General features: G+C 38.6%; 1 protein-coding gene across 2 annotated transcripts; it reads left to right on the top strand.

Annotated features, from left to right (window-relative positions):
- Positions 1 to 272: 272 nt before the first annotated feature.
- On the top strand, positions 273 to 18,066 carry CCNK (cyclin K). 2 transcript variants are annotated; one of them, XM_009559164.2, is made up of 11 exons: positions 273 to 399; positions 2,074 to 2,340; positions 3,370 to 3,451; positions 4,049 to 4,180; positions 4,990 to 5,095; positions 5,241 to 5,298; positions 7,590 to 7,759; positions 9,359 to 9,642; positions 13,012 to 13,045; positions 14,103 to 14,177; positions 16,717 to 18,066. In XM_009559164.2, the coding sequence occupies exons 2-11, from the start codon at positions 2,144 to 2,146 to the stop codon at positions 17,340 to 17,342; spliced, it is 1,764 nt and encodes a 587-aa protein (XP_009557459.2). In that variant the 5' UTR covers positions 273 to 399; positions 2,074 to 2,143; the 3' UTR covers positions 17,343 to 18,066. The 2 variants fall into 2 exon arrangements, with proteins under 2 accessions (XP_009557459.2, XP_053923045.1); XM_054067070.1 differs by lacking the exon at positions 273 to 399 and adding an exon at positions 442 to 604.
- The last annotated feature ends 53 nt before the right edge of the window (positions 18,067 to 18,119 follow it).

An 18,119-nucleotide genomic window follows, 5' to 3' on the forward strand; every position in this document is an offset into this window, starting at 1 on the left:
CGGCGTCTGATTGGCCCGCTGCGCAGGATGAGCGCACGACCACCCGCCTACTGCTGCCGCTGAGCGGCTGCTAGAGGGGAGAGGATTGGCCGGAGGGCGGGGCTGCGCTTCTCATTGGCCAGAGAGTGGGGACTGCCTCGTCTCATTGGCCCGAGGGCGGGGACTGCCTCTTCTCATTGGCCGGAGCCTAGGCACTGCCGCTTCTCATTGGCCCGACGGTGGTGTCTGCGCTTCTCATTGGCCGCTGCGCAGCGCCCTGGCGCGCCGTGCCCGCGTGACGCCGACGTAGCGCCACAGAGAGCGGCCCGGCTCCCAAGATGGCGGCGCGCAGGGAGCGAGGGCCGCGCTGTCGCTAGAGGCTCTGCGTCCCGGTGGGGTTTTCTCTTACGTACCCGGCCTGTGAGTGTGCTGCGCCTGCTCGGGGCCGCCTGCTGGCGAGAGCCGGGGCCTGGAGGAGCGGGGAAGGGAGCGGCGAGGCCGACGCCGAGGCGGGAGCGAGAGGGCGGCGGGCGGGCCGCAGCAGAACCCCCGCCCGGTCTGGGGCTGTGCGGGGCCGGTGGGACTTTCGGCCGCTGCTTCGTGTGAGGTTGCATGGGGGAAGCCGGTATGGAGCTCTTGAAGCCGTCTCCGTGTTAACGGGTTGTGTAAAAAGGCAGAAGAAAAACTTTCGTTACGCTTTTCGGTCATTTGCGGTTTGTACTGGGTTGCTCGGGGTGGCTCGTGTTGCTGATTTTCGGTTCGGAAGCGCTGTATGTGTCAGCAGGTCTCTGCTTCGAGCAGATTTTAAACTGTTAAGAGCGCTTAAAGGAACTTGTAAGAAACAACTAACCTGTAAGCAAGACGATCTATAACAGTTGTAGAAATAACTTTTACTTGGCTTGTGTAATGAGAATGTGTGAGCTATTTTGTTAGCTCTGGAAATAGTTTTAAGTAGTTACTTACTTGTGCCAATGTTTCGGTTGGTCTGTCACTGGTGCTGTTAGTTGTGAAGATTCTTCATAAGTCTACATGGAACAAACACAGTTTTCTTTACTGTGAAAAAGAGAAACTTTGATTGCAAGCGTAGTTGTTCTGGCAGTTTGTGTGATCTTTTCTCCATTTTCAGAAGAGAAACATCTAGAAAATTAATAGTTGATTTTGAGAGTTTAGAGTTTAGGTCTTTGTTTTGCATAGAGCATATGTATTGCATCATATGTTAATCACTGTTTGTTACACAAACCTTTGCAGGTGACTGTAATGATTTGTGTGTTGTATATGTAGTTTATTGAATTATAGTAATAGCGGCTTTGTGCCTGAATGAAGTATAGGCAGCAAGATGGTCTTTATTCTCTCTTTAAATTGAGGCATGACTGCACATCAGTCATAACTCAAACACCAGAAAGTTATCTGCAGAGCTTTGTAGCGTAAACATACATACACAAAGTGCTGGTCCATGCTAGAATGCAGCACGCTCTGTGGATATAGTAAACTGCCTCGTTTGGGGGACAATTTTAGATGGTACCTTATCCTACAGACCCGTGTCAGTTGTCTTAATCTTGGCATGTGAAAGAACACTACTGTTGTGTTATTAGTACAGACCACTTTACAAAGCTTTTTGCCGAGTGGTTGCTGCTATCTTACATCCAGGGATATTCGGGAGACCAGCTGGGTATTTAAATTATCATTCAGACTGACCCAATGGATGTAATTCCTAGATATAAATAGCAAGTTAATTCCCAATCACCAGCTTTTCAAATCTTGCTGCTACCATCATTGAATTGTTTTTCCTTATTTTGTGGACAAAGTAGGTGAAAGTTGTTCTGTTAAAAAGCAGCAGATATTGTTGATAGTGTATTGTTAACATTTCTTTATTAAACAGCTTATAGCAAAGTAACCTATGTCTGTTTCTTTGAATTCAATTTGCGATTTATGGGGAAGGCCAAGGCATGGTTAAGTATTGCTTGTCTTTGAGCATGGAAAACATCCCTTGCAGTGAACGAGGTTAAATGCTATTCCTCTTTACTCATCTTCAACCATGGGTGGGGAGGTCCTCTCCCTTTATAAATAAACCCCTTTTTTTTTTTTTCCTTAAAGGTTCCGAAGCGACTATCTGAAGACTGCCTTTTTGAAAACTTAAATAACAAGAACAATTCTATTTAAATAAATGAAGGAGAACAAAGAAAATTCCAGCCCTTCTGTAAATTTGGCAAACCTGGACCATACAAAGCCATGTTGGTACTGGGATAAGAAAGACTTGGCACATACACCGTCACAGCTAGAAGGGCTTGATCCAGCTACTGAGGCGCGATACCGCAGAGAAGGGGCTAGATTTATATTCGATGTGGGAACACGTTTAGGGCTGTATCCTTTAAATTTGTGATGACATGAAATGTCTTTATGCATGAGGATTTTCAGAATAAAATGTACGAGAAATGGCATTATGTGCTTAGTTAGCTGTTTCTTAATCATTAATTAGAAATCTTTTTGAACATACTTGCCTTTTGATGCAGTGTGTTCCTGCATAATTTTTATCCATTCATTGGGTATGCAGGGTTTCAACTGAACCACCTCTTTGGCAGTGAAAAAGTAAGGTCATTCCAGACTTGCCGATTAAGGATAACTTTTGGCTGTTATTAGACTTGATCTCTTGCCGCACAAATCTGCTTAACTTCCTGAATTTTTAATTTTTCATTCATTCTTCTACATACTTTGCCTCTGAAGCATCTAACTTTTGCCTTCTCACTCTTATTTTTGATTTTGGGGTATTTTTTTTGTGTAGGTTTGGATTTATAAATTTGTGCCTATTTTAAGTTCTCTCCACTGTGCTGCTGCTTTCATACATTTCCACTTAAACTTTTTCCTTCCTGTTTTAATTGTCTCAGTTCTTCATTTAATAAAAGCTAGTGAAGATGAAATTTTACTCTTCTTAGAGGAGGGAGCACATTCAGATTTTACTTGCGTTTGGAAGTAAAATGTGAAGATGTGAATACTTAGTAACTTCCCTCCACACAAAGGTATTAATGTGAACTGATGTTATTTTGTTCCTTTCTGTACCTGCTGCTGGTTTTGGCCTTCTCTGAAGAAGATATGGTTTAACAGGAGGATGACCTTGCATGAATCCAGTAAACATGATAGGGACTTTGTGCATTTCCAATAAATGCTTTAGTTATCAGCTGCATCTGGGCTGAATTGTAGTATTTACACAGCCTTAAGGCGTTGTGTGGCTTTTTTTGCTAAAGCTCCTATTTTATTTGCAGTGTTTTCTAGCTGGCTGCTGAATAAACAGTTACTTGAGGTACTTGATACAGCAGAATGTATCTTTTACTTTGTGCATATTTAATTTTAAATTTGTTTCATGTCCTGTTTGAATGTCCTTATTCTGCACCACAGACATTATGATACTCTGGCAACCGGAATAATTTATTTCCATCGATTTTATATGTTTCATTCCTTCAAACAGTTCCCAAGATATGTAAGTATTTACAATATTGATGACTTAATAGAGGGATTCCACTAAGCGTGGACTATTTGGAATGGTGCTAACTTAGTTGGGTACTACCACTATCCACTGCTGTGAATGATGAAAAATAAGCATTTTATTGTTTAATAATTACAACTTAAAATACACTGTTCTTGCTTGTTTACACATTTCTATTTTTGTTTGGAAACGTATATTGACATTGCAGTTATGTCTTGCTCATACTCTTCTTTAGAAAGATTAACAACTATAGTTCTGGCATTTCTGTATTGACTAAAAGAGAATTAAAAAGTGTGATACCATCTTAAAAGTGCTTGATAGACGGTGCTGAACCAGGACAAACTCTACTTTGTGTTTCTGACTTTCAAATAAAGTTGTATAAAATGGGCAGTCCTCTAATTCTGTATATTTAATTTAAGACCGTATAAGCTTAAATTAATACTATAATAAAATTAGAAATGAATATGCTTAAGTCTTTCTTGGGGAACTTCTACAGAACGGTGAATAGAAACTGACAGTACTTTTATACAATGCTATACTGTGTTGCATAGCTACACATGGACAACTTTTTGAAAGCTCTTTCTTTTTTAGGTGACAGGAGCCTGCTGTCTCTTCCTGGCAGGAAAAGTTGAAGAAACACCTAAGAAATGTAAAGATATAATTAAAACAGCTCGTAGCTTGCTAAATGATGTACAGTTTGGACAGTTTGGAGATGATCCAAAGGTGAAAAACTCAAGTTAAAATTGATTTTATCCATCAAAGTGACGTACATTCATTAGCTCACTGGCTGATTTTCAGTTGTTCTAAATCAAGTTATATGTTCAGCATGCACTTAAAGCTCTTTTGGGTAATATGGTAGGTAATTATGAAATTAATTCTTGCCAATACAAGTAGCTTCGGGCCCCTACTGGGATAATTGTTCATATAAAAAGTTTACATTTGACTTCATGTAAATTTTGATGTTATTTTGCAAATTCAAGCGAACCTGAGTAATTCCAGTCAGAGCTAGAAATATCATCAAGACATAGATCATATCTGACGGCCTTAATGTCATTTTAGGAAGCGGTTAGTAGCAAGTCTTCAGTCAAGTAAGAGAAATACATCTCAAAGTATTGGGAATTTTCCTCTTTAGAGTATTTTATTTAGCAAAACTATATTTCTGTCAAAATTTACTTGTTATAAATAGCAGAGGGATCTGAAACTCGGGAGAGAAACATGGTCGGAACTTCTCTTTTTGTTGCTATTTTGTGTATTTGGCGCTTTCATGCTGTATTTGGTTCAGTTCTTTCCTCCACGAAGGAAGACGAATTTTAAACATCAAATTCCCTCTCCTGTCCCCAAAAAAATGTGAAGAAAAAGTGTCTGTTTATAGTTGGGGAGTTTTCTGTTCTCCTTGAAGACAAACCCTAATCAAGCAAAAGGAGACAAATACTTTTGCCTGGAGATGCTCTGTAGTCATGCTTTATATGAGCATAAAATACTTGCAAGTAAAAAAAGGCATAACGTTGTGATTACCTTGTTACATACTCTAGGAAGAAGTGATGGTCCTTGAAAGAATCTTACTACAAACAATAAAGTTTGATTTGCAAGTGGAACATCCATACCAGTTTCTCCTTAAGTATGCCAAACAACTCAAAGGTAAAATATTACAGAGTGAACAAGTAATGTTTACTTAATTTTCAGAACTTAATTTACTTTAACAGTGCAAGATTATTCTATTCCAAACTGTTTCCCTTCCTAAAAACTTTATTTCTTACAGCTTTTCTATTTGTTTTTTTTTCAGGAGACAAAAATAAAATTCAAAAACTGGTTCAAATGGCATGGACATTTGTCAATGACAGGTAAGATATTTCCAGGATACTTTTTAAAACGTGAAATACTTACTCTTTCTTACTTTATTCTGGGTTTAGACATTTCCTTGACAAGTGTTTGGTTTATGTTTTCTGCTTGTTTTTCTTTCCTTCATCGTCTTCATCAGTTCTTATTTCTGTCTCTACTAGGGAATCTAGAATGAGTATAGAATTAGACCACTAAGACTTCTGCTGTTTTGTGGTAATGATTTAATGCTGCATTAAAAAAAAAATTACTGCTTGAGAGGGCCAAACGAAAATTTAGAATTCCAGGATAGAAGCTGGTGTCTTGCCCCTTGTTGATGTCTTTGTTTTTTTAAAAATGATATCATGGTAGTGGTTAACTAGCTGTTACATTTACTGACTAATAGCTTTTAGCTCTCAATTTACAGTTTCTTGAATAATGGATTTGCAATAAGAGGCTCAAATCAATAAACAGCGGTGTCTGTAGAAGCACTTTTCATGTATCGTGTGGTATTGAAAAAAAAAAAAAAAGATCAACCAGCCCAATACACATTAGTCTTGTTAAGGGGTTTTCTATGGGCAAGTTAATACACCAAGGAGAGTTAAATGTAATTTTTAATTTCCATAGCAAACCCTTCAGAAAATGTGTAAATGGCTTGAATATTCAGAAATGTGAAATGCATTGCTTTCAGTCATACCCGTGGCAGTAGAATGTTGTTAAAAATGAAGTGCATTTTTATTCATGTACCTAATTTGAAGTAGCCCAGTCTGGGTCCAGGTTCTGCAGATAATCACCTAAACTCTAACTTGAGTAAAAGGTTGCTTAGTGTATTTGGCTGTCAAGAGATATCTATTGCAGCTGCTGTCAATCTTGCAAGTGATCGGTTTACTGGTGAAACAAAAATACAGCTTGACTGTCACTGTTAAGTCTGTGAGGGGAAAAAAAGTCTTGCTATGTAGCTGTCAAACTTTGGCCACTACTGTACTTGGAATTAGACAGTGTTTAATAATCCAAGAATTTTTGTAGATCAAAATATACACTTCTGAAAAACTTTAGAATGAAGTTGGAGTGATTGTTTCAAGTAAAACTTCTCTTACCTTGAGAAGGCTGTCTTGTGTTTACTTAATAGGCACCATATTAGGAATGTGCTTGTTTTCTAGGATCCTGGGACAATCATTCTGTAATTTGCACTACAGGCCTTTAGAATCGGGGGTTCTATTCTTGCACAGCCACAGTACATCCTTCCAAGTAAACATCACAAAAGTAATATTAAGAAATTGGAGTTATAAGAGCTAGGGTTTGTGTCTTTTACTGTTTACTGCTGGCCTGATTCTGATGGTATTTAAGTATCCCATTGGCCTTCTGTTATGTGTAGCCCGCTGGAGGGAAAATGGATTGAAACCACTGTCTAGGCTACAATTTTGATGCCTTTAAGTATATAATGAATTTATCAGTGAATTGGCAGAAACTTAGCTGGCTAGCTGGATAGCTGGATCTAAAATTCTTTAAGTGGATCCTGTGTTACTAAACCTGTGGAGGAAAATGTTAAAAAAAGGAACAGAAAAAAGAGAAGAATTTTATAATTTATGATTAATATCAGGGAACAGTAACTTTGATTATGACAGGAATTTAATCAGTTAGTATAAATAATACCACTAATTTCAGTTATTTCAGCATTCCATTTAACAAAGGCTATTTGAGAGAGAACCTGTTACAGGTTCTACAGCTTGAATTAAAACTTGCATCATGTCTGACAAATTGTTTTACAAGGCCATGCTGGCTATTCTGTGGGGGTTTTTTTCAGCACTTGTTTACATTTCATTCAAAAACATTAGGGAACTCTAAAGTCCAAATGTGGACATTATTCCCTGACCAGTGTAGTGCAGTGACAGCACCCTTGAGGAGCAAGTGTATTTAGCTAACATTGCAGGTGAGACTGGAGTGGAATGTAGCTGCCTGTGTTTGGAACATAAGGCTGTCTTTTCTCTTCTCTTCAACATTCATGGAGTGTTAGGTTTTCTATTTTTAAACTCCAAACTTTGTTTACATGTGATGTTTATTTCTGCAGGCATATGTCCTCTTTATTATTTGTGTAAAATTGCCTTGTTTCATGATAGCAGTAATACAAAAACAGTTTAGTTTTTTTAACTCTCTTTAACAAGGCTGTTTCTAGGTTTCTCCATTAAAATTGTCTGGTATGTTAGTGTGGTTGGATTTTATGCTGTTAGTTATAGCTGTCATACATTAAAAATTTGTACTTGGACAATCAGAATTGTCTTCAGGGTTGTGTTTTTCGGTTTTGTTTTTTATATTCCAGTCTCTGCACTACACTGTCACTGCAGTGGGAACCTGAGATCATAGCTGTTGCAGTTATGTACTTAGCAGGCCGTTTGTGTAAGTTTGAAATACAAGAATGGACATCAAAACCGATGTACAGGCGATGGTGGGAGCAATTTGTCCAAGATGTTCCTGTTGATGTTCTGGAAGGTATGAAAGATATTTGCCACAAACAGAGGAGTATTTCCTTTAACTATGTGATTTATGTCATAAGTAAATGCAAATTGCATTCTCAATGGGTTTTATTCAAAATAATGATGCATAGAGTATGTAACTCAGGTCACATTAAAACCAAGTTTTTAATTAAACTTACTGGACTGGCTTAGTTTGGAAGCTTCTTTAGTTATGATTAGTATTCTGGTCAATATTAGCTTTACTACTTGTTTAGTTTATGTCACAGTTAATTAGCCGCTAAATTGTTGTGATGTGTTGTGGTTTGTTCAGGTTTTTTTTTTAATTATTCCCTTTTCCCTATTTTAAGTAAGCAACTCGACAAGCACTGGAACTAAATGGAACCTGATTTCCAGTGATTTTCCCATTAATGAATGACCTCTTTAACCAAATTGTACTAGGGTTGCAATCACATTTTATGGTGTACAGCAACAGAGGAACAAATTATGGAGGATGAGTTCTGGGAGGGGGAGTATGTGCGAATTGTGGTAGAGGATGAATTATGGATCTTTCATCAATACAGGTATTGTAATACTGTTGCCCTTGTGGGTATTTATTGTTTGTATTTTGTTGCTTGTGCTCTTGAGACAACCTCAGGAAGTTCAGAAAATAAAGCAGGACCTCTCTTGAATCTTAAGTTATGGTTGTGTGGCCACTAATTTGGCTGTATTCAAGTTTTTACTAACTTACTTGATGCAAACATCAGGCTAAGCATACTTCTAGTTCCATAAATTTCTTTAGAAACTTTCTTTAAAAATTGATGCTTCTCACAATCTGGCATTTGGTTCTAAGAAGGTTTTAAGCGTAACAGCATGTGTAGCTGTTCAGTTGGCTTTGTTGGTTTTAGAACTCTTAAGTGAATACCCTGAAGTTCTGGTGATTTCTTAAAAGGTTACTTTCTCTGTTCATATTGTTGCTTTTTTCAGAGTCGCTTTAGTTTCAGATAGATCCTCTGCTGAATCCCTGCCAAAAAGAGTTAGAATGGGAATATTTCTAGTTTTTGCTATGGCATCAGTGAATGCTCAGGGAAAGAGCTTAGCTTTTCTAGAAGGGTTTTCTTTTCCTTGAATACTGCCCTTCAAACAGTTAGTTCTACGTGTTTCCTGACGGCCCTTTAGCTCCCAGCTTGTTGGAATAAGAATTTAGTATTAGTCCTTTACTTAGTTTCCTGAAATTTTTTTGACTGGTCTAAATTGACACACATTTTAACATATAGTCTTCCTTGACTCACTCTTTTACTATATTACTATCCTGTTGTTTGAATGTTACTTCCATTTCCAAGCATAATGATACATGGTATATTAATTCTGAGACACTTTATTGTTCTTCTGGAGGGTGTGTGTATACATCTATGTACTGTTCAGCATAGGCAGAGGAAACTCAAATGGAAGTATAAACTGAGAAATAGTCTGCCTTTAAAAAAAGTCAAATCTGTGGTCATTATAGCAATGAGTAATATTTGCAATGAATTTTTCTGAAGTTGATGTCCAGTAAAAAACTTAGTTGATTATTGTGTATTGAATGTACATTTGTACAATATGGGTGTATAATATTATGGATTTTTTTTTTTTTTTTAAGATATCTGTCATCAGATCCTGGATCTGTACTCACAGGGAAAACAGCAAATGCCTCATCATACTCCTCACCAGCTGCAGCAACCACCATCTCTTCAATCTGCGCCTCAGGCACCTACAGTACAGCAATCCCAGCAATCCCAGGGTTCAGAGCAATCACAAACTCAGCAGCAAAAAGAGTCTCAACAGTCAGCACAACAGCAGCAGCAGCAGCAGCAAACACAGACACAGCAGTCTAAAAAGCCCTCTCCTCAGTCAAGTCCTCCTAGACCGATTAAAAGACCAGCAGTAAGTTTGACTTTGAACTTTTAACTTGCATTCTATTTTCAAGGTGATCTGATGTCCATTTGATTTAAAAAGACTGCAGTGTGCAGCAGACTCGTGTTTGCTTTAAGAATGAGCCTGGTAATTAATTTTGTGTGGTGGACTTATGTTGACTATATGGCAAGTTGTGTTAGTGTAGAACAGCCTTTACAGTTTTGGCACACCTTGTACTACACCTGAGTCTAAAGATGTGCACATTGCTGATGAGGACATTGTTTGGCTCTTTGGTTACAAATGTAAGAGAATGGTGACTGCTGAAAGTATTTCTTTCAAAATAATCTAATAACAGTAGCAGCATACAAATGCATCATCATACGTTATTCTTACTTTGTGGTATCACTTCATCGTTGGTGGTACATTGGCAGTTGGATAAGATCACGAGTACAGTGAGCGCCTTTCCACGGTCATCAAGTTCAGATGAAGCTTTCAGACTTAACACTTTCTGTGGTCGTTAGTTTTTTTCATTTGTAATTCATCAAAAAAGAAGTGTTTGAAAGTCTTACCCAAATCTTCTTGCGTGTACTTAGCAAGAATAGTATCTTCATTAGTAAAATCTTTGCAATGATTCCATTTAGGAAGTAAGTTTTGTACAGCTTCTTACAGCTTGTGCTCTGACTTATTAATGCATGCCCAAACTAAAGAACAGATGCTGAGGGGGGAATCAAGAAACAAACAAAGCCAAAAAGCCTAGGAAGAAGCAAGAAATGATTGAATGAAATGGAATTGGAAGAGTGCAGCATCTTCATGATAGCAGCCTTCCAAAAAGAGAAAAATGTAACTCTATAAACACTTGGTCTCGTAATTGCAAGATATAGCCCACTACTGCAGGAAAATTCTACACTGAAATATCTCAGTTCTTGCAGTGAACTTCAGAATTGTTCAGGATAGAAAGCTGATAAAATATGTTAATTATCTAGAATCAGGAGAGCTTTTTATAAGTAGTCAAGCCATCAGAGCAGCTTGCCTTTTTTTGAAATTAAGTTTGAGGTCTATTACCTAATAATTAAGGAAGTGAATAGTACAGTTAAAAAGGTAAGTCCTGGTACACTGTAGGTGTCCAGAACAAATATAAAGCAAAGAGTGACTCAGTAGGAGTTTTAAGGGTGAACAGCACAAACAGTGTAAATTTGAGAAAAGCCCATGTGGTGATCTGAAATCATTCTCTTTCCAGAATATAGTCTAGGACAACAAGATGTGTAATGTTTGAAAGATTTACTTGGTGCTTCTAAAATGTTTCTCAGCTAGATGTGCCATAAACCTTACTAAAAATGTTTACCTCCTTCTATAAATAGGCCTTTGCATGGTTTCTTCTTTGCTTTGTACAGAACATAAATACATTTTGTTCCAGGAGGCCAGGTTTTCCATTTACATTAACTCTGATTCTCTGGAGATGAAGAGCACTTGTGTTCAGTTTTCTTCACTAAAAATATACTGGTGAATTGTTAGATGTAAATAGTCTATTTAGCTCTATTAAACTAGAAATTGTTAGTGGAAACAATTTTAATGTACATAGAGCAGTAAAAAAACCTGTTCCATTGTGGTATGGATTGACCTTATTATGGAAGCATTAAATAACAGTCAGAATGCTGATAAATAATGTTGATGCTGGGGTGTCATGGCTGGAGCAATACAAACTGCAATGCAGTAAAAGGACCAAAAAAGGTTCATCTCTCTTTAGAGAGCAGCTGCCATTATTAGAGAAGTGATTTTTATAGGATTTGTTTCTTAATTATTTTCTTTTTTTTTCCTTTAGCATAAGTACAGTTTAAACTGATGGGGTTTTTTCTGTCATACTTGGCTGGCGTTGATTATTGCATTCTAACAGTGCACCTTTGACATTGTTTTCTAAATGTAGCTCCATGCTAACAAATGCACAATAAGTGAGTTGCTTGCCACTTGAAGTGATCGACTGACTTCTCAGAATGAGAGATTTTTTGGAAATACTGCAATGAGTAGTGGAGACTTGCTTTTGTTTGAAAGTGCAGGGAGATCTGATGCTTGCATCCAGTTTTACAGGCAATGAATTTAGTGCTAGAAAATTGAGAAAGGACCACCCAAGTAAAATGACGTCAGCAGATGAGTCTGTGAGACTCCCTTAGAAAAGTATGTATATTTGAAGTGGGTAGATAAAGATTGTCCTTCAGAAGCAGGAAGGCAGCCAGAAGATGGCTGGAGATGAATTGAAAGGAATACAAGAATTAGGTAGCCTCAAGCAGGCCTTGGATACCTTTGCATTGGACAGCAAAAATCTTGAGAGTAGCCGTTAGTCGGACTTAAGAAAAAGAACTTGTTCAAGTTGAAGTGAAATGTATGTTCGTTCTTGCTGTGGAAAATCAAGTAATGGGAACTGAGCAACAGTTTGTGAAGTTGAAGCCACTAGAGGTAAATAGTCCTTTAAAAAAAACACTTCATTCAAAAGACAGAGGAGCTAGGTACGGTACCCCTCTGACTTCTACTATGTATTTTAAATATATTCGTAACTAAGCTTATTGCACTTAAAATTTCAGTTAGGTTTTCACTTCTCTCAAAGACCATCAACAAGTCATCTCAGTTGGACTAAGTAAGCTGGAAAGGCTTTTCTTACTGCCTTGTCTACAGTTCTTTAAAAAATCCCTCAACAAAACAACAACAAAAAACCCAAAACTTCGTGATTGGAAGGATGATGGGAGGTTTTGTGGGTTTTGCTCAGTATGCGTAATTTTTTGTTCTAGCATAACATTTGGCTTGTATATAATGCTTTCCATCTGATGGCTTCTGAAAGGTTTTACACTGAGCAATGCTTTCATTGACCCCCTGTCCTGGTAAATAAAGCATGAAGGCCTGAAGTGATTTTGGCAAAGTTGAATGAGAGGTCAAAGCAAAATTGGGAACAGAGGCCAAGTCTCATGCTTTCAGCTCAGTAAGCAGTGTACTGGACCATGACGCATGTGCAGTGGATGATAAATTAAACAAGATGTAATACCCAACAGTGAGAACAGCAGGAAATGCTGTATCTAAAATAGCTGCTTTTTTTCAATCTTTTAATTTTACAAGTTAAGCTGGGCATTCCCAGGGCAGTTTGATTTTGTTCAGTGTTGCATCTGTCTAAAGAGAGAGGACATCATTAGTCTCCCAATAAAAATATGGGAACAAGTAACAGGGTTGCTCTGCCCCCTTTTAGGGAAGGGAGGAGGAATCTGGTTCAGAGTTGGAAATCGGTTCTGGTTTAGTCAGACCTGTACTAAAACTCTTTAGCAGGTTGTAAGTTGTCTCCTATTTTGCTCATTTGTTACCATTTTAAAATGCTTTGTATTTTGCAATAGTCTTATTTCCATTAATTTTTTTTTTTAACAGGCTGTGTCTCCAAAAGAAGAAACAAAGACATCAGGTAAATGTTAATATTCTATTCATATTGCTTTTAATTTGCTGTTTTAACCAGAGTGAGTCATTTGCTTATGTGCACTTTGCTTACAGGCTTGGCAGTTCTAAACTATTTTGATCCTAATGATCTGTCTTTAAATATATATTATAACTATTTTTAAAGTGTTCCTAACTGCAAAACGTGAAAAAATGGAGAATGACTCTGCCTCAAGAATCCCTTAATACAGTTTGTTCAGTAGAAATCTTATCAATTGAGACTTGAGTAGTTTTTAATAACTCCATGCATCATTTAGTTATTCAGCAGGCTGTGGGACCTTGAAGTAACTGAAGGTACCATTTCATTAGACAGCTGCACTAATAAGTCTATTGGTAATCAGTGACATTTGTCATCAGTTGCTGGCATGGCTGCCAGTAAAAGGCATTTCATATCGCTCTGCAGTCTAGCTTAACAAATGCTTCACCGCAGTAATCACGTTTAGTTATTTTATGTTTAGGGGTTATCCTTCATTTTGGTGGTTTGGAGCAATGTATTTCAGATAGCTAGGATGTGATTCTGTGACATTTCCCAAACACGACTGGTACTGCTCCCTCTCTGGCTCTGCAAATAAATTCCAGAGAGCTGTCTCTCTTCCCTCCTCTATCCTGTGCAGCTGCCATTTAGTTTGATTTCTAGACACACATTCCCTCAGCAGAGCATAGTTTATCTTCTTCTGAGACTTGTTTTAACTATTTACAAGTTACTTTTGTGCTGGAAAATGTGCATGTTCTCATCTTCACTTACATACTGTTATTATTACAATTTGTCTCTAGTTATAAAATACAGAGCTTGAACTTGTAGGCATGTGTTCTTCTGGAAAACTTGAATGTGATACTTGATGACGCTTCTTTATATGAAGTTCTTGACTTCAGTTTTCTTTATTAAACATACCTAGTATATAGGATTTCCACTCTGCTTTTGCACAGTGTAACATATGATATGATAATCATTAGTATGAGATCAGAGTTGGAATTTGGTAAGTGTTGCTGAGCGCAAGCCAATTACAAACTTCCAAATGTTTTTTTAGAACCACCACCACCATCTAAAATTCCTAAAATTGAAACTTCACATCCACCAATGCCTCCTGCACATCCACCTCCAGGTACGCTTTTCTTTTCTTAAAACACATTTACTCTTGCTGTTAATTGTCTTGCTTTTCATTCAGATAGTGGTAGCGGTGAGGGGGCAGGGGTTGTTACCTTGGTTAATCAGCCTGACAAGTAAAAGCATTAGGTAGATAAGCTCTAGAGGGCATTTCATCTTAGCAGCACAAGGTTTTTCAGACAAATGCAAAAGAAGTTACAATAGAAACAAGACTATACTAGATGGACAAAGGCAAAACAAAGCTGTGACTGTTAAAGGCCTAGAAGACTAAATCTAGTTGTCATTAGCAGGCAAAATGGGACTTACGTTCTCAAAAGGACAGCAGATGCTATGTTGTGTTACTAGAGTAGCTTCCAGCTGTCCTATAGAAGTCCTCCATGTTACTTCTCTAGCATCGAAATTCTGCAAGTGTAACTTCTAAACAAGAAGGGATACTTTCTTTTCTGGGTCTCAGAAGAGGACTTTCATCTACCAGAGAACTTTTGACAGGGCACACATGCCTTATGTTTGCAAAATCAACTCTACTGTTGCAAAAATGTGCTTCCAGCGCATTGATGTGTTAGCTGTCCTTCCACTGACCCTTAAATATGACTTAAATATTTTATAGGGCATGGTTCGTAATGTAACCATAAGATGACAGCTTCTAGCAAGGAATTACAAGAGAGGAAAACAGTACTCAGAAATATAGAGGGACCATTTTTTTCCATTTGTTAGAATCTAATTAAGAATGAAGGTGTTCTTTTAAATACCACAGTCGTCATTCCTTCAGTTGATAAAAAATGAATGCACGTTTTGCATCCACAATGATTCTGAAAATGAGTAAATGGGGAAATTATTGCCATAGAAGCTATGCTAAAACACATGGAGAACAGGAAGATGATTAATGGAAGCCACCAGGGCTTCACCAGGGGCAGATCCTGTCTGACCAACTCGGTGGTACACAATGGGGGATGATGTGCTTGAGAGCAGCCCTGCAGAGAAGGACTTGGGGGTGCTGGTCAATGAGAAACTCGACATGAGCCAGCAAGTGTGCTCGCAGCCCAGAAGGCCAACCGTATCCTAGGCAGCCTCAAAAGAAGTGTGGCTAGTAGGTCAAAGGAAGTGATTCTGCCCCTCTATTCCTCTCTTGTGAGACCTCATCTGGAATACTGTGTCCAGTTCTGGAATCCTCAACGTAAGAAGGAGATGGAGCTGTTGGAACGGGTCCAGAGGAGGGCTACAAAGATGATCGGAGGGCTGGAGCACCTTCCATATGAGGACAGGCTGAGAGTTGGGGCTTGTTAAGCCTGGAGAAGAGAAGTCTCATAGGAGATCTTATAGTGACCTTCCAGTGCCTGAAGGGGGCCTACAGGAAAGCTGGAGAGGGGCTATTCATAAAGGCTTGTGGTGATAGGACCAGGGGGAACTGGTATAAATTGGAGAGGGACAGATTTAGACTAGACGTAAGGAAGAATTTCTTCACCATGAGAGTGGTGAGGCACTGGCACAGGTTGCCCAGGGAAGTTGTGGCTGCCCCATCCCTGGAGGTGTTCAAGGCCAGGCTGGATGGGGCGTTGGGCGGCCTGATGTAGTGGGATGTCCCTACCCATGGCAGGGGGGTTGGAATTAGATGATCTTTAATGTCCCTTCCAACCCAAACTATTCTATGATTCTTTAATTCTAATGTTTTAGATGTTTATGTTAACGAGGAAGATGGGTGTCAACATGACCCAGACTTTTTTTTCCATACGGAAACGTTGCCATTAGGTCGGTCACCTTATTGCAGCATATTCCTTACTCTATAATATCTGTGTTAAGAGGAAAAAAGAAAAAAAAAAAAGACTTTTTTTAAAGACAACACAGTTTAAAGCATGTTCTTCCCAGAAATGGCCAAGTACATACTGTAAAATTCGTACCTTTTTATGAACTTCCCCAGACTGTCAGGTACTGAGTTTCCTGAAACTAATCAGTGGAACAAAGCTGATAAGTTTTCATGTCCCAAGCAATCTATTGCACTTTCTTAGTTACTCTCCAATTTTCTCCTTTCTCTTGGTAAATGGGTTTAGAACTGAGTGTTAAAAGACTTGAGACTTTGGCCTGTATTCTCAAATAGTATTTCGCAGCACAGGAGACAAGTGAAGTCCGGTGGGTAATGCCAGGCTACCTCCTGGAGTATAAAAGAGGTGGAAGGGAGGCCCTGGTCTAAAGACTGAAGCACTGATCTTTTTTTGTACCTTGGGCCCAATGACTTTTAAAATCTGCTAGTTGTGATTCTGTCCATCCAGTCTGCTAATTTATGCTGATTGTAGAATATTTAAATTATAAAAAAACAGTAATAAGAATGGAAGATGTATTTACTTTTAGAATGGGAAAAGCTGAACTGGGAGCTTAGTTATTTTCTAGTGATAAAAGAAGGTCTGACTGGATACCATATGACATTCTGAGACTTAGAGAATTGAGGCCTCTTATGATATGTTAATTGGAAGAAAAATATAAAGTGTTCAGAAGCTGTTATTACCACTGTCCTTCAAAAAAATAAATGAAATTTTCTTTTCTAGAGCGCAAACCTCCTTTGACAACTGCGGTTTCAATGGGAGAGGCAGAGCAATCTACTACTGTGGACTCGGTAGATATGCCAAAGGTCCAGATTCCTCCTCCTGCTCATCCTGCTCCAGTACATCAACCTCCACCTCTGCCGCATCGTCCCCCACCCCCACCCCCCACCAGTTATATTACAGGGATGTCTACTACAAATTCTTATATGTCGGGGGAGGGTTATCAAAGTCTTCAGTCAATGATGAAAACAGAAGGACCAACATACGGAGCTTTACCACCAGCCTACGGACCACCGACTCATCTACCATATCATCCTCATGTCTATCCTCCCAACCCTCCACCACCAGTTCCGCCTCCACCCCCTACTTCATTTCCCCCACCCACTATTCCACCTCCTACTCCTGGATATCCTCCTCCTCCTCCTACATACAACCCTAACTTCCCGCCTCCAAGACTGCCTCCAACTCATGCAGTACCACCTCACCCACCTCCAGGGCTGGGAATGCCACCAGCTAGTTATCCCCCGCCTACTGTTCCCCCGGGTGGGCAGCCACCTGTACCACCTCCAATTCCACCTCCTGGTATGCCGCCTGTAGCAGGACTTGGACGTGCTACATGGATGAGATAGCATGAGATAATTTGCACAATATGCCTTTATGTTGACTAGGCAGGCGTAGCTGGCCAAAACCTACTTTGTAAAGATGACAAGGAGGGTATTTTGTATAATTTAGAAGAAATAGAGAGACGTTGAAATACAAATTTAGCTGATCTGTTTGCGGTATTGTTTATGGTGAGTTAAATAGGCTTCTAGATTTTAACCCGCTTTGCAGTATCTATTCTAACTTTATAGATTTGAATTAAGTTTAAATGGTCTTGAGTTATTCCAGCACTGGATTATTTTGTACTAGCAAAACCAGCCATATTGGCTAAATTATATCAGTAAGAAGAAAACTTCCTTTTAGAAATCGGTGCCTATTTTTGAGTATCAAAATAGCCAGATACCACAAAATTTGATCTAGAGAAAGAAAATTCATTTTTATTAATAATTAACACAATGTCAAGCATAAAAGCTACTTTATTTAAGAGAGATTTTTGAATGCTGGCTGACTGGAATCATTTTGAGGTGTTTGCCTTGCTGGTATTTTTGTTTTGGAATGTACTGGTATCTCTAAAAGTATTGTATGTTTACACCTATTTACAAATTCCTGTATATAATATATATATTTTCTAAGTGTGAAAGTCTGAATGTAACAACCTACTGTGATGTACATCCTGGTTATAAATGGGACTACTTTGTTCACATCTACCCAAATAAAATTGGTTCTGGATTTAGTGGGGTTCCAGATTTTTCATATTAGTTCAGAATTCGTAACTATGGTACTTACTGTCAGATATTTCAGCAGTG

The sequence above is a fragment of the Cuculus canorus genome, chromosome 5, assembly GCF_017976375.1.
Source record: "Cuculus canorus isolate bCucCan1 chromosome 5, bCucCan1.pri, whole genome shotgun sequence".
NCBI lineage: Eukaryota > Metazoa > Chordata > Aves > Cuculiformes > Cuculidae > Cuculus > Cuculus canorus.